Source organism: Sus scrofa, chromosome 16, assembly GCF_000003025.6.
Source record: "Sus scrofa isolate TJ Tabasco breed Duroc chromosome 16, Sscrofa11.1, whole genome shotgun sequence".
NCBI classification, from domain to species: Eukaryota; Metazoa; Chordata; class Mammalia; order Artiodactyla; family Suidae; genus Sus; species Sus scrofa.
In genome coordinates this window covers 32,427,428-32,447,968 of record NC_010458.4, presented here as the reverse complement: position 1 = coordinate 32,447,968, position 20,541 = coordinate 32,427,428, and the positions used below count along the sequence as shown (strand labels likewise).

At 39.2% G+C, this 20,541-nt stretch overlaps 2 protein-coding genes across 4 annotated transcripts in view; one reads left to right on the top strand and one right to left on the bottom strand.

The window, feature by feature from the left end:
* Positions 1 to 20,186, top strand: part of MOCS2 (molybdenum cofactor synthesis 2) — a 34,580-nt gene extending 14,394 nt beyond the window's left edge. Inside the window, exons 4-6 of one of the 2 annotated variants that reach the window (XM_021076548.1) lie at positions 757 to 907; positions 1,776 to 1,899; positions 5,192 to 20,186. In XM_021076548.1, the coding sequence (XP_020932207.1) occupies positions 757 to 907; positions 1,776 to 1,899; positions 5,192 to 5,269 (353 nt within the window). In that variant the 3' untranslated portion in view covers positions 5,270 to 20,186. 2 annotated transcript variants of the gene reach the window in all.
* The window catches only part of ITGA2 (integrin subunit alpha 2), a 104,072-nt gene continuing 91,188 nt past the window's right edge, over positions 7,658 to 20,541 (bottom strand). Inside the window, exons 29-31 of one of the 2 annotated variants that reach the window (XM_021076566.1) lie at positions 16,727 to 16,816; positions 15,400 to 15,516; positions 7,658 to 14,678 (exon numbers count right to left, since the gene is read on the bottom strand). In XM_021076566.1, coding sequence (XP_020932225.1) covers positions 14,598 to 14,678; positions 15,400 to 15,516; positions 16,727 to 16,816 — 288 coding nt within the window. In that variant the 3' untranslated portion in view covers positions 7,658 to 14,597. 2 annotated transcript variants of the gene reach the window in all.

Sequence of the window (20,541 nt, the reverse complement as noted above, 5' to 3'; positions counted from 1 at the left end):
TTTAAAATACTGAGCAGTAAGCCCAGATTACCCATGGTGGTGGTAGAAATTTTTTTTAGTTCTTGAAGTTCCCATTGTGGCACAGTGGAAACGAATCTGACTAGAATCCTTAAGGATGTGGGTTCAATCCCTGGCCTTGCTTAGTGGATCAGCGATCCATAGTTGTTGTGAGCTGTGGTGTAGGTCTCAGACTCAGCTCGGATCCCAAGTTGCTGTGGCTCTGGCATAGGCTGGCAGCTACAGCTCTGATTCAACCCCTAGCCTGGGAACCTCCATATGCCTCGAGAGGGGCCCTAAAAAAAATTATTTTAGTTCTTGTTTTAATAATCTTCAAATTAACCTATGTTAAAGGCAAAAAAAAAAAAAAATAGAGTAAAAGTCATTATTAGCAGGGAGAAGTCTCTGTTTTCCAGATATTGAGTGGAAAAAAATGGTAGTGATAAAAACTTAATTATAATCATGGAAACATAATGTTTTCCTATTAAGGATCAAATGCTAATTGTTAGAGAATATATACTGGTTTGTCATATGAGTGTTTTCAGTAAATTTGGTTAATCAGTGTCATTTTATTTACTGATCTTTGTGATAATTGTCTTTTATTTTTCTAATCAAGTTTTTGTTTTTAAAAAATTTCAAAGGAATTTTTAGACAAATTGGTATGCTACTTGTCTGTTCAAAAATAACTTTTTCATTCTTTAATGTGCTATTTCTGTTGTGGAGAGAAAACTGAATTGTTTTTTGTTTGTTCATTTTTAGGAACTACAAGGAATAACTTTGAAGGCAAGAAAGTCATTAGCTTAGAGTATGAAGCATACCTACCAATGGCAGAAAATGAAGTCAGAAAAATTTGTAGTGACATTAGGCAGAAATGGCCAGTCAGACATATAGCAGTGTTCCATCGACTTGGGTATGATTTCCTTTATCAGTTGTAAAAAGTATAGTTATTTTCTGGCTTTGTCCTAATTTTGATTGTGGAATTTTTCATTGGCATCCTTTAGTACCCTGAGAGGGAGGTTTGTGTATTATTCTGGCAGACAGTGCCTTTAAGTCTGCTTGTTACACTGTAACATTTGGAGCCTGGCTGATGCTATAACAAAATCCAAATGTGCAAGACTCTTAGTCCCATTGCCCCACAGCCTGTGCTGATGTGCGCTAAAGGCCAGGAGGTTTGTTTTCAGAACTCTTTTGTAGTCTGGACTCTGTTTATGTGACAGTCTGGTAGAGGTAGATTTTGATGTAAGGTCATTAAATTTGCCTTTTTATACCACTAAACAGTGGAGTTCCAGATTTTGAAAAGAACCCAGCAGTGGAACTAAATCTATCATCTGTTTAGTTATTACTTTGTTATTAGTAACTATAATTTTATTAATGATGTTATCAATCCTATTATTTATTATTTATTGCTACTAATATTTTTAGTTCTAAGTTATATTGATAAATATGCAATTACTTTGTATTTCTAGGCATTACAGCACTGTGCCTCGTTACTTCAAGTCAGATATTTGTTGAATCAGTGGTTGTTTTTCTTCTTGGTGCCCATCTAATACATGTAGTGGATAGATGCTAATAAATGAGTCACAACTTCAGCCTCTCCTGCTGAATGCTACCAGGATAAATTACTGTTTTCTAACTAAACGGCGTATTTAGTTAAGATAGAACTGAATGTTTAGTTCTAGGAATGTTTCACTGGAATTTTTTTTCCCATTTTTAGTAGATTCTTTAACATGTAGCTTCAGAGAAGATGATGAATTTTTTTCATCTTCATTTTCTTAAAGCTTAGTTCCAGTGTCAGAAGCTAGCATTATCATTGCTGTGTCATCAGCCCACAGGGCTGCATCACTTGAAGCTGTGAGCTATGCCATTGATAATTTAAAAGCCAAGGTGCCCATATGGAAAAAGGTATGTTAAGAAAATATCTAATTTTGTTTTTGACATGATTTTTCTTGGAAATTTTAAAGATTAGGGAAGAAGAATACATACAGAGTTTGTATTCATGGGCCTTCCATGACGTTATAGAATCTTGTCTATGAAATAGTGTATTTAATCTCTTTTCCAAGATTTTTAAAGCATGAAAAATATGTGCCCCAAAGAATGCATGACATGGAGTAGGCCTCAATAACTGGTAACAATTAGAATTCCTAGTGTGGAACGTTCCATTGGTTCATATATAAAGTAGTGTCCCTTGGATTAGAATTCCCTTGAAATAGAGGGTTTTTCCTTTGGAGAGTGGGAATAATGCATGGTTCTTTAAGCAGTGGCTAAAGTAGAGATTTCTCAAGGCAAAAGGGTGTTCTCCTGGAGCTCCTTCATTTTAAGAGAAGTGGGGTATTACCTCCTTGGAGAAAATGCACAGTGAGTGAATATTTAAAAACCTAAGTTGGAAATTGTAGTTTGTTTTCTGTCCATAATCAAACACTTCAATAAAAGCATACAGTTCCCTGGTTACATAGAGGATTCTAAAGAAATGGAAAGGCCTCGTTCCTGATGTCTCCCTGGATGTGGTAACCTCAACATAGGATCATTCTGTACTCTCCAACACATATCACTGCACTTAAGAGCCTAGGATTGCCCACAGCATGGTGGCTGACAGGCCTGCTGAGGGGTGCATGCTCTACCAGCAGAGCAGAAGGCCGGACTGGAGGACCCAGAGGGAGCCCTTCCAGGAGCCTCCTGCCTCAGTCAGTGGTGAGATGAGCAAATTGGACTCTGACTCAGCACCTGTGAAATTTAGTGAGCATATTTTCTGTATAAAAACTGAAACCCATTGTTATAAGGGGCTACTTAGGGATTAGAGAATAGGCTATGTAAAAGGAATCTTAGTGAAGCTCAGAGTTCTGGTTGCTTTGCTGTGAACAAGGCTGCCATACTTTTGATAGACCATGAGACAGGCCCCTGGAGAGCGCAAGGTAGAGAGAACATTCCAGAATGAATTCTATCACAGAAATGACATCAAAGCCACAGTGATAGATCACCTCACACCTGTTAGAATGGCTATCATAAAAAGAAAAAATATAGCAAATGTTGGTGAGGATGTGGAGAAAAGTGAACTCTAGTGTACTGCTTTGGGGAATGTCAATTAGTGTAGCTACTATGGAAAACACTGTGGAGGTTTCTCAAAAAAATGGAGCTACTATATCCAGTGGAAATGGAAACAGGCTCTTAAAGATAACTGCACTTTCACATTCATTTCAGCATCATTAGCTACAGCCAAGATATGGAAATACCTTAAGTATCCATCAACAGATGAATGGATAAAGTTGATATGATATATTAATACAATTGAACATTATGTCGCTGTGAGAAAGAAGGAAATATTTCATTTTGCCACAGTGTGGATGAAATTTGAGGGCATTAGGCTATGTAAAATATGTCCAGTTGAGAAAGACAGATACTGTATGATACCACTTGTATATTGATCTTAAAAAGCCAAACCATAAGAAACAATAGAATGGTGGTTTCCAGGGGCTGGGGTCAAGGTGAACGGGGAGATGATGGTTCAAAGGTACAGACTTCCAGTTATAGGATGAATAAGTTCTGGGGTCTAATTACAGAATGTTGATTATTGTTAATATTGTATTATGCTTGAAAGTTGTTGAGTGAATAGATTTTTAATTTTCTCACCACAGAAACAAAAGATAATTATGTCATAGAAGTGTCAGTAAAAATTGATATATGTATTTGCAGTATATAAGCATTTCACATCACCTCAAATATGTACAATGTTATATGTCAGTTATATCTCAATAAAACTGAAAAGAATTAAGATTTTTTTTAAAAAAAGAGCATTCCAGGGAGTTCCCATTGTGGCACAGTGGAAATGAATCCAACCAGTATCTGCAAGGATGTGGGTTCAATCCCTGGCCTCGCTCAGTGGGTTAAAGATCTGGCATTGCCGTGAGCTGTGGTGTAAGTTGCAGACACGCCTCGAATCTGGCATGGCTATTGCTGTGGTGTAGGCCGGCAGCTATAGCTCTGATTTGACCGATAGCCTGGGAACCTCCATATGCCACAGGTGAGGCCCTAAAAAGTAAAAAAAAAAAAAAAAAAAAATCCAGAATGAGCCGTGATCCTGGTTGGCAGAGCTAGCTCTCTTTATCTGGGAGTAAAGAATGGACAGCCAGCTGACAAAGCAGATGAGAGGGAAGATGCCCCTCCAAATAAGGGAGTGGGCAGTAGTTGGGCTATACTGTCATTTTTATGCTTTAAGGACTAGATGGGCTTTCTATTTACTTCTCTGTAGAGATTGGGAGGGTGTACAAGGTGTTCGGAGGACAATTTGGATTTCTACCTCTACAGAAATAGAATCTGACTAGAGAGTGAGAAGAGAAAGAGGGAGTTCCCATTATGATTCAGTGGTAACAAACCCAACTAGTATCCATGAGGATATAAGTTCGATCCTTGGGTTAAGGATCCAGCATTGCCGTGAGCTGTGGTGTAGGTCACAATTGTGGCTTGAATCTGGCATTGCTGGGGCTGTGGTGTAGGCCATTGGCTACAGCTCCAATTTGACCCCTAGCCTGGAAACGTCCACATACTGAGGGTGTGGCCCTAAATAGCAAAAAAAGAAGAAAAAAGAGAGAAAGTGATATATTCTTATTCCCTTTCCATCCAAAAATAATCTAAGTTCTAGTCTGGTTCTGGTCTCAGCCTGTGCTTTGAGCTCATTGGTTATACAGGCAAAGGGTGAACAGGTAGGTTAGTCATGTACTTATAGAGCAGTTGTTACCAGGACACAGTTCAGACATATATAAGAACCTATACAGTGTTGTTTCTGTTTTAAAGCTAATGGAATTATCCCTTCTGCCTTTGCAAAAGCACATTTAGAAAAGTGAAGTAGTAGGTGTGTCTGGGAAGGAAAAAAAATATTTATGAAGACCTTCCATCTTCCCTATATAACCTTGCCCAGGCTGTCTCTTGTCATGGTCCCAAGAGGGATTAATTGTTTATTACTTTCTGTGGTTGCATCTTGTCTTGGTAAGGCTTCTTGTATGTCATTCTCCTGTTGGACTGGGTCCTTGAGTGTAGGGAGCATGTTTATTCATTTTTTTGCTCCCACTGCCTTATGCAAATGTCTATTGGATTGTTAAAAGAGCAGATTTAAATAGTTGTGATAGTTGCTTGATTTATTCAAATATATTTGCATTTATTAAAATGCTTTCTTTTGAATTCCTGCTGTGGTTCTGTTTTTTAGGAAATGTATGAAGAATCACCATCATCTTGGAAAAGAAACAAAGAGTGCTTTTGGGCAACGAGTGACTCAACCACTTAGGTTTTTAGAGTCCTAAGATTTAAACTTGGTGTAAACTCTTACCTTTAATCATGTTTTAATTTTTTTCTCCAGAAGACAGGTTACTGAACATAGTCTCTTACGTGACACTAGTGGAAAGCAAAATAAATGAATGTTTAGATGAGGGCTTATATGGGAACTAGAGATAGAAAAAAGAAAGGCTTTAGGGAGAAAAATGGAAGAATAACTTAAATGTGAGAAAAGATGCCTGTGGGAAGCATATTATTCCATGACTGAGTTGTCATTTTAACTTGACTCACACTGAGTGAGGCCTCTCCTAGATACCTCTGAGGCTTGCCCCCAGCCTCTGTCCCTTCACCCAGTGATGGCATTCTTATCAGGGATGCCTTTGGGGAATGGTGGCAAAACTGGAAGGTCTAAAGTCTCCGTATCAGATATCCTTGATAATCATATATTTTTAGAATTTATGTATTTAAAAAATAGGCTATATAAACATGATTTTAAAAGTTTAAAAGCAATATTTTCCTGTTTTTTAAAATTCAGTGATAATACCTAAGGTTTTTCATGATATGGAGATTTCTAGTATTTCAGAGTCTATAATCTTACTTACCATAATACTTATATTTTATTAGTATTAGTATTAGAGCAATATATAAATTAGCATAAATTGTTGTAAAACAAGGCAGACGAGCAACAAAGGTGCTTTTTATTATAATGTTAATTATAAAATTGGGCCAACAACCAATTAAAAAGGAAAATTTTATGATTATTTAGTAAAGCATGTTCAGATAATTTTAATTGCTTTAAGCAACATTATCATTAGTGAAGTCATTAATAAAGTTATATTTTCTGCAAGATCTTCATACTAAATAATGCTCCAGTTTTTGCTTGATCAATCTATAGACTATCTTGATAGATCTTAGTGTATAAGTTCCATATAATTCTTTTTTACTGAAGTATAGTTGATTAACAACATTGTGTTTCAGGTGTACAGCATAGTGATTCAGGGTTTTTTTTACAGATTATATTCCATTATGGGTTATTGCAAGATGGTATAATTCCCTGTGCTGTACAGTAAGTCTTTGTAGCTTGTCTGTTGTATGTATAGTAGTTTGTATCTGTTAATTCCAGACTCCTAATTTGTCCTTCTCCCCTCCCTCTCCCCTTAAACCACAAGTTTGTTTTCTATGTCTGTGAATGTTTCTGTTTTGTACATTGATTCATTTGTGTTATTTTTTAGATTCCACATGTAAGTGATAGCATAAAATATTTGTCTTTGATTTATTTCACTAACATAATATTCTCTAGGTCCACCCATATTGCTGCACATTGCAATATTTTATTTTAATGGTGAGGAATATTCCAGTGTGTGTGTGTGTGTGTGTGTGTTTGTTTGTGTGTGTGTGTATCTCACATCTTTTTAAGCCATTTGTGTGTTGATGGGCACTTGGGTTGCTTCCATGTCTTGACTATTGTAAATAGTCATGCCATGAACTTTGGGGTGCATGTATCTATTTGAACTACAGTTTTTGTGTTTTCCTGATATATATATATACCCAGAAGTAGAATTGTGGGTCAATGGTTTTAGTTTTTTAAGGAACCTCCATACTGTTTTCCATAGTGGCTGCACCAGTTTACATTACCACCAGCAGTGTAGGAGGGTTCTTTTTTCTCCACACCCTCTCCAGCATTTATTATTTGTAGTCTTTTTGATGATGGCCATTCTTTTTTTTTTTAATTTTTAATGATTTTTATTTTTTCCATTATAGTTGGTTTACAATGTTCTATCAGGTTTCTACTGTACAGCAAAGAGATCCAGTCACACATAATATATACATTCTTTTTTTTGCACATTATACTCCATCATGCTCCATCACAAGTGACTAGATATAGTTCCCAGTGCTATGCAGCAGGATCTCATTGCTTATCCATTCCAAATGTAATAGTTTGCATCTATTAACCCCAGATTCCCGGTCCACCCCACTCCCTCCCCCTCCCCCTTGGTAGCTACAAGTCTGTTCTCCAAGTCCACGAGTTTCTTTTCTGTGGAAAGTTTTATTTGTGCCATATATTAGATTCTAGATATAAGTGATATCGTATGGTATTTGTCTTTCTCTGAGTTACTTCAGTTAGTATGAAGGTCTCTAGTTCCATCCATATTGCTGCAAATGGCATTATTTTGTTCTCTTTTATGGCTGAGTAGTATTTGACTGTATACATATACCGCATCTTCTTAATCCATTTATGATGGCCATTCTGAGTGGTGTGAGGTGACAACCTCATTGTAGTTTTGACTTGCATTTCTCTAATACTCAGTGGTGTTGAAACATCTTTACATGTGCTGTTAGCCAGCTGTTTCCCTTCTTTGAAAAAATATCTGTTTGGGTTTTCTGCCCATTTTGTGATTGGGTTGTTTTTTCACAGTGTATAAGCTGTTCTCTATTTCGGATGTTAGCCCCAGCCCTTTGGTCTGCCCCAGCAGTTGACCCATCAACCATCCGGGCTTGTCTTCAACCGGGTGTGGGACCCCATGACTGGGAGGCCCAGTCTGTGGCTTGACCTGCACACCCTGCAGGGAGGGTTCGCCCCTACAGACCTTCTCTTCCTTTCAGATCCCTTCTGAGGGTGATGGTCCCAACGTAATGCCCTTTTCCCATCCTCCCCAAGTTATGTGGATATCTTTCTTGCAGCCTCGGTTGTATAGGAGTTGTTCTGCCAGTTTCCAGTTAGTTTTCTGTGGGAATTGTTCCACATGTAGATGTATTTTTGATGTGTTTGTGCGGGGAGGTGAGTGCCGTGTCTTTGTACTCCACCATCTTTATCTGACCTAAATATTTTTAGAGTAATAAAATATCGGCATAATTTAGGGCAGTTGACATCATAAAATTTTCATTATACATATTGGGAACAAAGACATACTTTCATTAGATTGTTTTTTTGTGTTTTTTTAGGAATATTATTTGTTACACCTAGTGAAACATTTTTTTACCTCAGGAAGTCATTTATTCAACAAATATTGACTACCTTTTCTGTGCTGCACATCCAGCAGTGGTCCTTGTCCACCAACCTTACATACCATGAGAAGATCCTGCATCCTGTCTTTGGCTGGGACCTACAAAACCTAAGGAATCTCCTGCTGATTTGGTGCTTATTCCTTAACCTGTCCAGAGATTGGGCCGGAAGAGTCCTGGGAAGGCAGGCAAACCCTCACCAACTGTTCCGCTGTTCCCTTACTGATGTGGGGTTGCCTGGCTTGTCTCAACCTTACCCTTTCTGGAGTCAGTGCTTCCCTCTCCCTCCACCAAACTTTATCCTATTCCCATTGGAGAACAACGGCTGGCAGTTGGATAAGAGTACAGTTACATTCTATGAAAGTACGTTATCATGAGGTATTAGTCCACCAGATAGTCCCAGGACTTTGTACCCACATTCATGTGGTTTTTGTTTATTGCATATGTTCGTATGATTATGTGTGAATTTAAGGTTTTTTTACTCAGGTATTTCTTTAGAGGATCTTCATTGATGATAATTATATTTTTTAAAAATCTAAAACACTCTCTAAACATGTTTTTAAAGAATCATGTCTTCATTAAGTAAGGAACACAGACTATTATGCTTTTAAGTCTCCAGACAGAGGTTAAAGAGTCAGTGTGGGTCATGCTAAAATTGGGATGGAATGTCCCTGACAGTTTTTATTGCATTGCACTGGGTTTAAGTAGGGTCTTCATTGAAGTATTTTGTGATTTTGTGGATATTTTGCCATTTGGAAAGATGTCAAGTCACAATATATTTTCAGTATCTTTTGAGAATAGTGATTAGGAAGCCAGAAATTTGAGTCTTGATCATGCGACCTTAGATTCCTGAATGAACCTATTAGAGAATTTGAAAACAATTCCTGGGTGTCTCTTGAATTCAGTCATTTCTTTATACACTCCTGCATTTGTCACCTAAGCTACCACTCCATTTCTCTTGGACTGTTTCTGTGGCCTGGTGACAGTCCCCCTCTCACATCCCACTTGGGTCAGTTCATCATCTTGCTTGAACCTTTTCATAGGTAATCACATCTTAGGACCTCAGAATCCTCACCTACAACTGAGCGGGCTCCTGCCTGCCCTCCTCATTGCTCTTGCTCAGGCTCCCTCCTCTGTGTGGCAGGCAGTAGGCGGCATTTCCCTTGGGGCCCTTACTTGTCCCTTTGTCTAGAATGCTCAGCTCCAGGTGTTTCCATAATCTGCTTCCTCGCTTTATTTCCTCACTTCCTGCCTGATTCAGTGTTACCTCCTCAGAGACCCTTCTCTGACTACCCTAGTTAAAACTGGAATCCTGTTCCCTTGCTCTGCTTTATATCTTGCTGTGGCACTTACCACTCACTACCTGATGTACTACATCTATTAGTTTATTTCCATAACTATACTGTCAACTTCTTGAGGCCAGGGGCTTTTGTCTCCATCATCACAGTGTCTGACCATGACATTCACAAGAGTTAGACATTCTCTTAAGGGGGTAGTGATTTGTGTGGTGTAGTTAGGCAGCTCACCCAGCAGAGGGCAGTAGAGCCAGGGCTATAGTAACAACAATTTAAGTTTGCTTTTTAGTTGGTTACTTTTATTTTGTACAGAATCAAAAAGTTCAGTTCGGTTAGTAGCCTTTTTCTTTTAGTTAGGTTGGTGTGGTCCTCAGATGGAAATCAGTCCCTGTTTTTGAAAAAGATGATTTCCAGTCTTTAGTTGGTTCTTAGTTTAAAAGGTTATATTAGGATGAGGAATTTTTAAAATGTTCTGTGTAGTTTTAAAAAGCAATGTAGAATAAACAAAAGGAATTACTTTTTAAAAATGTATAAATGTAAGACTTTTTTCCAGTTTGGGACAGAATGGTAGCTTGTTACAGGTCTTTAGCAGCACTTCCTAACCTACACTGTGATAAAAAAAAATGAACATACAAAGCACCCCAGACACACCTACTGATAGTAGTTCTGCAGTAAGCTTCCCTTATGATATGGTTCACCAGAACTGAGGAAGGTGTGTGGGTGGGAAAAGCAGCACAAACCGCACAACCTTTGCATTGATGCATCTTCTATGCAATGACAGCTGGTATGTACCTTGTTTTATAATTTCAGCACATTCATTTCAGCATATTTAATCCTTAAGAATATGTAAACCTACTTGCTTACTAGTAAATTTTTTTTTGTGAAAAGCTATGCAGATGACTGCTCTTGCAGGCTGCAGCAGTTTGGCCATTTTTTTCCTTCTATTTCAAGTACTTATTTATGTCTAGAGGTTAAGATGTGCATCTCAGACTTTAATATGAATCATCTGGCCATCTTGTTGAAGTTCCAGTTTGAATTCAGTTCTGTGTGATACCTGAGATCTACGTTTTATAATAGGATCCAGATGATGCAGCACCTTCTACCTGTTGACCACATCAAGAGGAACAAGGCTTTACATCTAGTCCCTAAACTATGAAGGCAGTCTAAGGTTCCTGCAAAGCATCTTTGTGACCACTGCTATTAATGTAAAAGGTTAGACACATCCTCCCTCTTCTCTACTGAGTCTTGAGTGTGTTCTGAAGCACAGTGAGTACATAAGTACAGTGAAATAAGTCAGAAAATTCAAATTCCAAAGTAAATAGCTTTATTTTCAAAATGAGTAATGATATTCAGTAATGTGGTATGTAAAGAGTGGTTTACAATTAAATAATACTTTGATTCTCATACTTTAATAGGAGAAAAGCTAATTTAGTTTGTTGATTGCTGCTCCAATTTGATTTTTATTTCTCGGAAATCAAATGAATTGTGAAACTCGATGTACAAACCTGCGTGCATTTTTATATTTTCGGCGGAAAGAAAAAAGACAAAAACCAGTTAATCCCAAAAAAGCAAATATACTTATCACATCTTAAATTTTTACACATTATGTATGAAGGAAACTAAGACAATGTCTTTAAAAAATATACAATTTTAACATAATTGTGCAATATATACAGTTTGACCTTATCTGCCAAAATAAATCAGGTACATATGAAACCATCTATTTATATTTACATAATGGCTACATTTTCATTCTTTAAGGTTGAGAAATAGTTAACATTTTTATTTCAAATTTTACCCCCATGTATACTTCTTACCGCTAGCTAGTCTTTGGATTGATTAAAATGAGTATGCGTTAATGAGGGCATAGTCCTAAAAAGTTGTGTATATAATTATTTTTTGTGTGCAAGTAGAAAGATTAAAGATGGACCAGGGAGCTCAGTTTGAGAAATCCTGTTTAATGGTTTATATAATGGTGTCCTAATTCATTAGTTTTCATAAATTAAGTTATAGTTGTGTATAATAAATTACATTATAAAATTATACCTTTTATAATAACTTTTAGTATAATCACTTGTGTGATTATGATAAATTGGTTTTAGTTTTCACAGTTAATAACTTTTACTACTTTATATAAATAACATAGGCAGCTAGGAATCTGTCCAGTTCTCATTTTGCTGCTAAAATGAACAATGAACAATTTCAAATCTTGATACAGTTTCTTCTGTTTTGCTATGTTATTATGTCATAAGGCTCGTGTGGCAACCATGCATGAAGCAACTCAATTTTTATCACATTCTATGAATATTGTCTATATACCATTTATGAAATGGAAACTGTAAGATGGCATCATTTAAGCCCCATATTTCCTCACTTTTAAAACAAAAGTATGGCTGAATACGAATAGTTAGCTATGTCTTTCAAACAATTCTTTAATTTCTGGGATGAATACTTAGTCTTTGCTTAAAAAGTGCTGGAGAAATACTCCTCGCTAGAGTCTCTGCCTCAAATCTGTGATCTGACAATGCTGTATACTCAGGCCACTTGCTCTTAGTGCAGCGGTTCTCAGTCAGAATGATTTTGCCTCCTAGGAGGTGTTACACATTGTCTGGAAACATGGTCACAACTAGGGGGAGAGGTTGCTTCTGGTTGGTGGTAGAGAGGCCAGGGAGGCTGCTAAACATCCTACAATGCACAGGACAGTCCCCTGAAAAAAATTACCTGGCCCCAAATGTCAGTAGTGTCAAAGATGAGAAACCCTTCCTCAGTGTGGTAAACGGTACAGAGACAAGTGGCCATTTTTCAGTCTGTAGTAATCCAGCTTCTTCATGGCAACAGTACCGTCAAGGAGGATTATCTAAGGCACAAGGCTTGCCAGAGCTCACAAGCTCGCTGTGTGTATGTGACCTCAGTTTAGCTTAGTTTAAGGATGGTGAGGCAGAGTAACCTAACAGGATGACATGTATAACTCATAGTATGTTACACTGAACTAGTATATAGATATATACAGCAGTGACTCAGTTTATTAAATAGTCTGTATCAATTAAGGACCAGTTTCTCCTCCACTCTTTTTAAAAAAGTAATTATCCTTGGAATGAAACAGTGTTTGAACCCACACGGCTGTTATAAGAATTGGGCTCTAGCAGTGTAACTAGAAAGTACCATGCTGTTTTTGCTATAAACCCGTGATATTTTATGTCTAATTTTTTTTTAATCCCTTTGTTTTGTCAAATACAAATAAATCACGGAAGTGTACAGACAGGCCTACCTGGTCATGGAGGCCAGGCGCATGCATGAGCTGATTCCTGTTTCCCTCTGACTTCTCTTTGGAGTCAGATTCTTGGAGGATTGTCTATTTGTCTTATAAGAAACCCAGATTGTGGGTTTTTAAATTTAAAAGCGTCACTGCTAAGCTCCAGCCCAGTCTCCTCATTTCGTAATGAGGACACTGAAGTTTAGAGTCTGAGTGACTTGTCCAGAGCTTTCAGTATGTACTTTCTGACATAAAAGTCCCCACAGCCTTCGCCTGTGCCCTTTCCCCCCGACTCTCTCCTAGAGATCGTGTGGGCTCAGAAGTAGAGAAAAGAAGGTGCAACTAAGTGGTGTTCCTCGTGGTGGCCCATTTACATCACAAGGACTGGGGACACTTGTTAAAATATGGGTCACACGACCTCATTCCACCCCAACTAAACCTGACTCTCAGGATCTGGGGCCTGAGACTCTACACCTGGTGAGCAAACTCCAGGGGAAGGTCTTTCTTCTGGAAGTTTAAGGCCTCCAGAAACAGACAAGTAGAGCGGGTGCCTGTGCTAATTTGATGGCTTTTGATGTCTCCTTGTAGCGTCTTGAAAAATTCCTGAGATGTTTTACCTTGTTTATGCTGTCGGAAGTCTCAGCAATTAGAAGTTCACTTGGACTTATTTTTCTTACATATTTAGCAACAAATGAAAGTAGCTCTCTGAAGTTAAGGGGATTATACAGTAATTCAGGCAAGTGTGGAAGTTAAACAGATGGCATCCTTCTCACATCTGGAGAAGAGCAGCTGCCCTGGGAATGAAGGATTTAGACAAGGGGTTCCAGGAGGGTGGATAACTCTGCACTCCTGGAGAGGAAGGGGGGCAGCAGCCGAATGGGTGCATCAGGAGGTGGAAGAGAGATTCGGTGAAGGATTCCAAAGAAACTACTCATCTCTCAAAAATGCAGAAGGTCCTTGCCAGCCAGCCATTCAAGTCAGCCATTGTGTGTCCTGAAGGAAAAAGGAAATTTCTTCTTCCTTCCAGGCAGGGCCACTGGCAGCGGACAGGATCATGCCATAAATGTTGTTACAGACTAGAAACAAAAGTTTGTGCTTTGGCCTCTAAACGCCCCCCTTCCCCTTAAATGGAGATTTTTCTCTGCAGGAGCGCTCCTACCAGTCATTCTAGCACGTTAGGATAAGAATACCATGGAAGGAAAGGGGGCTCTGAAGAAGCAAGTGTGGGCTGACAACAGCACATTGTACCTAGTTTATAAACCAAATTATCACTGAAAATACCTTCTATGGCAATTTTGGATGAGCAGCAGAAATTCAAGACCAGTGGTTTTTTATTATTCCCCATCAGCACTAATATCCTAATTATATATTGATTCTACTTCACTTTCATTGTTTAAAAACAATCATTTTAAATGGTTCCCCACCACCACCCCTAAAATCTCAGAAAGGTTATAGTTTTCTTTAAGACTTCTCCTGTTTGGAAGCATTTTGTATTTCTGCTACAATGTACATTATAATGTAAACTCCGGACCAGCCAGCAGAAAGATCACTCCCCCCGAACCCGAATATAAAATAAGTCCTTGAGTCTTTAGACACCTACCCTCCCAACCCCCCCACGCACCCCCAATTTCTTTCCAAACTGACCTGCAGTTTTTTAAAAATAAAATATCAGGCTAGTTTACCTGTTACATTAAAAATTACACTGCGGTTTTTAAACAACCCATTCATGAGAACAGTAAACCCTGGCTGTGATGCTGCTACTTCCTCTGCAGTGGGAACTGCTGGGTGATTCAGCTGTTGAGTTCTGTGGTCTCATCAATTTCATCTGGATTTTTGGTCATTTTTTCATATTTTCTTTTGAAGAATCCGAGCTGTAAAAGGATGATGTAAAATTGTTACCACTTCTAGCTGATTTTGTTTTGGTCCAGCACCCCCTTGCTAGTGCTGCTTCTAAAGCATCCACTGGAAACTGGGGGGCTCTGGAGAAGCCAGTGTGCAAAGTGCTAACCTGGCATCAGCCCTTCAGCGAGGAGATGAATACCCAGAGTTGAAATGACTTGCACCAGGTAAATTTTTCAGGGTGCACTTATTTGCAGCTGAATAAAACCTTCCCGGATGAAAGGCAAGTTGGAAAAAAGGGATCCAGAACAAAGAGATAAAATCCTTTCTGATTGTTTTCAAGAACATGAGTGAGAACTTGCAAATAAATTTGACAATTCTTTTTTTCTTTTTGCCATTTTTTGGACCACTTCAGTGGCATATGGAGGTTCCCAGGCTAGGGGTCAAATCGGAGCTGTAGCCGCTGGCCTATGCCAGAGCCACAGCAACGCGGGACCCAGCTGTGTCTGCAATCTACACCGCAGCTCACGGCAACACTGGATCCTTAACCCACTGAGCAAGGCCAGGAATCAAACCCGCAACCTCATGGTTCCTAGTTGGATTCGTTAGACACTGCGTGCCAGGATGGGAACTCCTCTTTTTTTCTTATAATGGAGGAGGAAGTACCATATAAAACTTAAGAGTTGCTGTGTGATGGGGAAAGTCAAGGCCTATCTTTAGGACCTCTATTTTTAAATATGAAACATTTCTTACCTTCCATAAAACTGCAACCAAAGCTAATAGCAAAAGGATTCCAGCAATTACACTTCCTATTATAACTCCAGTTGGTACTTCAGCTTTCTCATGGGGTTTCATTATTGTAATGGGAATCTGCAAGTGTATATACAAAACAATTGTGTTATCTCAACACCTCATTTTCCTGAAATGTACTTTTTAAATATTTTTAGTACTCCCCTCCCCCCAGGCTAAATTTATAGCACTTTGATTTTTAAGTCCATGTTTCCTTTGGCTCCCTTTCTGACTTTCCACACCCCAGCCTCTGAAGGGAGGGTGTGGGCCTTCACTGATTCTCAGATCCTAAACCAGAAGCAGGAAAGCATCCTCTATGTGGAGTCATTTTAGCTGACACAGCGGTGCTGTGAGCTCCACTCAGTCATTGAACGAGGTCCAGAGTTCACAAGGCCATTGGCTTTTTAACCAAGTCCATAGGCTGCAGCAGTGGATTGATGCCAGCCACCAAGCCGGCCTTGGGGGCAGAGTCTTGAATTGGTTTCCAATTCCTAACAAAAGCATCAGGAGGGAAATGCTCAGGACTCTGCCAGGGGATTAGCTGAGCATGGAAATCCCACTCTATCTAAATATGGCGTATTCTAACCAGAGTTCCAGTGCAAAGGAAAGCTATCTTGTGCCAGCTCTTGGAACAGTGAGCCTTTGTTTTCTGTGAATGTATGTTTCTTTGCCAAACCTTTTTTTCTTTTTTTTTTCTTTTTTAATCAAGAGAAGCATTTATAGTTTTCTAGACTAAAGATCTAATGAATGGATGTTTCACAGTGTCAGTGTATAGTTGTAAGGAGTGCTACTGGAAGAAAAAAGCCTTCTAATACATGCCTTGTTTATTAAAGCATACTTCAGCACTTCTTTTTAAATACTCTAAAACACTATGTATGATTCAAATGAGCAGGACTTAGATTTCACGGCCTCGGATCGAGACTGCTTTGTGTAAGCATGAGCAGAAAAGGAGCAGCTGGTGGTGCAGGCCAGGCCCAGAGGAGGGAGAAGGGAGCCACAGCAAGATGGAGCCCCTTCTGTTGTGCCCTCCATCAGGTCATCACTTCTGATGCAGCTCTGCCAGTGTGTGGGCAAGGAGGAGGGCAAGGATACCACCGGGTATTTTTGCTTTTTGTTTTTGAGTAGAAAACACCCTGGACCAAAAGCTGACCTGATCAACACTAGACTTGTAGAATTTCAGTAAGAAACTTGTATATACATATGTGTGAGAACAATGAGCATTCTCACTTGTCAGAAGTGGAATGCCTGTTCTGGACTCCAGCACCCATAGGAAGGGATGTGATGCACTCACCATGACAGTGTTTTCTTCGATCACATATATCTGAGGGTTATAGGTGTCGATTTCTGCAGCTGCTGTCAGCTGTACTGTCTGGAAAGTCGACTGCAACATAAGAAAAATAATATATTTTATCCTAGCAGACATTAATGCATAAAACCAGCACGTTCATTATTTCCTTGTGGAAAGTGACAAGAACAAATACCAGCTCTGAAGACTCAAGCATCTTTTTGTGCTTAAATCACTGATGTGACGGACCACACCTGAAAAGTACCTGAGAAACTTAAAACTGTGTGGGTGACCAGGCCCTGCTACCGCAAATTAAACTGAGTCTCTGGGAGGTGGGGGGCTAGATATCAGCAGCTTAAGACCTCTCTCCAGGTGATTCTAACTTGAAAACAAGGGTTTAGAAATGAAGTTCTAAATTTTTAAAAAATTCTTTTATTAAAGTATAGTTGATTTACAGTGTTGTACCAGGAGTTCCTGTCATGGCACAGCAGAAACACAAATCTGACTAGGAACCATGAGGTTGTGGGTTTGATCCCTGCCCTTGCTCAGTGGGTTAAGGATCCAGCGTTGCCGTGAGCTGTGGTGTAGGTTGCAGCCGCAGCTCATCTGGTGTTACTGTGGCTGTGATATAGGCCAGCAGCTGGAACTCCGATTGGACCCCTAGCCTGGGAACCTCCATATGCCACAGGTGCGGCCCTAGAGAAGCAAAAAAGAAATCCCCAAAAACAAAAAAACCAATTTTTGCTGTACAGAAAAGTGACTTGGTCATATATATATATATACACATACATACATACACATATACACACACACCCCCATTTTTAATATTATTTTCCATCATGATCTATCCCAGGAGGTTGGATATAGTTCCCGGTGCTATACAGTAGGACCTTATTATTTATCCATTCTAAATGTAATAGTTCGTATCTACTAACCCCAAACTCCCAGTCCCTCCCCCATGGTACCCACAGTTCTGTTCTCCATGTCTGTGAATCTGTTTCTAGCTTATTCACAGCAACATGGATGCAACTGGAGGTTATAAGTCAGGCAGAGAAGGACAAATACCATAAGATACCACTTATATGTGGAATCTAAAATATGGCACAAATGAACCTATCTACAAAATAACGAAGTTTTTTTTTTTTTTGTCTTTTTGCTATTTCTTTGGAGCCGCTCCCACGGCATATGGAGGTTCCCAGGCTAGGGAACCTAGCTGTAGCAACCGGCCTACCAGAGCTGTAGCCACCGGCCTACGCCAGAGCCACAGCAACGCGTGATCCGAGCCGCGTCTGCAACGCCGGATCGTTAACCCACTGAGCAAGGGCAGGGATCCAACCCGCAACCTCATGGTTCCTAGTCGGATTCGTTAACCACTGTGCCACGACGGGAACTCCAAAATAACGAAGTTTTTAATTGGGAAAGATCATACTTTAGATTTTTAAAAACTTAGTGAAGTTTGTGACATGAGGGAAAATTGAAAGCCTGAATAAGTCACTATATGGAATGGAAAATTGGATTAAAAAGGAAGATTTTGGGGGTACACATGTGTAAAATACTGTTTAAGGACCATGCATGGGAGAAGAATCTGAAGAAGAATGGATGTGCATATATGTATAACTGAATCACTTTGTTGTACAGCAGAAATTATAATACTGTAAATCAACCATATTTCCAAAATTTAAGAAAAATTAAGGACCACGCATGTCAGTGCAGAGACCCTAACTCTTGTGTCAGCACTATATATAACGTAATAATTTCAGATTTCCTAATCTAAGCATATCTATTAAAAAAAACACTGGGATTTGGGGCAGGCATATAGGAAGGATATATATCTTACACTGATGTTATTAGTAACCTCCTACCATTAAATAATTTTATATGCATTCCTAAATTGTTACAAAAAATAATTATTTTCCATTGGATATATTATTGATGTGTATATTGTTTTCTCTATAATCAAATATTGAGACTGATGCTTATTTTGAAATAGAAAGCAATGCCCAGATTTGACAGCTGCCTTCACATGCTCTGGGTACTAGGATTTCATTTTTCTGGTTACTTGGGCACATAATTCAATATACTCCATGAGGGAACTTGCTAAACTCTATCTGGGAGCCAGAAAGAATGCATATCCAAAAAGTGAGCAGTTCATTTCCTTTCCACTGGCTCAGTCTTTGATTAGTCTTAATTTTCTCAACATGCAAGATTACGTCAGAAGTTAACCCTGATCACTGGTCTTAAATATGTATTATTTGGGGAACATTAAAGAAGTAAAAAAAAAAAAAAAAAAAGGAGTCACAGCTAAGCGAATGCTCAATTCATAGTCCTGTAGACTAAAGATGGAAGAATTTCCTCACACCACTGATACGTCTCTCCTGCTTAGCCTGGCCCTTTGCACAGGTACATGGTAACTTGTGGGATTAACAGGCAGTGGTAGTACACCATGCATACCTGGGAGAGTGAAGTCACACACCTGCTAGCATTCAACAAACCTCTTCCTTACAAATGGCAGCCAACAATGCTATTGATCTGGAGGCTTGAGCAATCACTTTGTGATGAAATTACATGAAATGATGACTTACACTGCCTCAGAAAAAGGGTAAAAGGCAGTATATTAATGGGCTCTAATACAGGAAATAGGATTCATGTTTTAGACTGGATCTCCTCGGTGGCCTGAGAACATCCACTTGGCTGTTGAAATAGCTGAAACAAGGTGGAGGTAAAGATTTGACCTTTCCTGAAGGAGGAAGACATGTAGGACTTGATACACAGTAACTCTCATGGGTGTTTTTCAGCTTAACTATCATGACCATGTTGCAAATGCATAAATGATAACACTTGTTCAGAATTTTGCCCCCAGAAATGAAACTGCTGCTTTTGAAAACCTTGGGGAAGGTGCTTTAAAAAGTCTTAGAGTTAAAATGATATTGCTTTAAACAAACTCTAGAAAAGCCAAATGCTTTTTACAGAGCTAGCTTGATTGCCTTTTGATTTGCAACAGTCAGTTTTCCTTCCCAGCTGGCAGAGGTAACTATGAAAACATTTGTTCCTCAAATCCAAGGAGCCAAGAACCAACTGGTGAGACTGGGCACCAAATGGCAGCAGCTGGGATGATGGTATAACTGCCTGCTTCACATCTTATAAGATTTTGAGGTGGCCTGAAGGCTGAAAGCAAATGTGACTAACAAGAAAACACCATAAAAGCAAGCAAGCCAGTAGGAAACTTAACTCCTCACTCTTCCACTTCTCTAGTTTTTCCCCTGCCTTCTACAGAGCCTTTCTATTATGTCTTTATCCAAGAATATTGCTTATATTTTCGTTCTGGGGACAAGTTGGGAGGGAGCCGAGTTCTCTAATGTTACATAGCAGGGAATGGGGTTAGAGGTCAAGAAGTGGTTAGAACAATAGGGAAGAGAGTATGGTTGCTAAGTGCCCTGAGAACTGACTGTTCAAAAAAAAAAAAAAACAAAAACGAACAAATCACTGAAAAGCCACAAGGCCCCCCCTGGAAGTTTCAGACTGATTTCTATTTTGCCACCTCAGGCAGAGCCAGTGTTAATAAAATGAACAGGTCACCACTTACGTAGTCAGATTTAAGGAGTTCTGTCTGTCCTTGCACTTTCTCTGCCAGATTAAAATTCTGGCTACCAAAATCTCTGCTGAGAGCAGATACCACTGCTGCAAAGTCACACCACCCAACTGGAAAAATACTCTTGACACTGTTTTAACATTTTCTTCAAACTTTTCATGAGATTGAAATGACTTGTAAGCACGAAAGGTCAGAACAGGAGAACAGAGTGGCTCCCTGGCTCTAACATAGG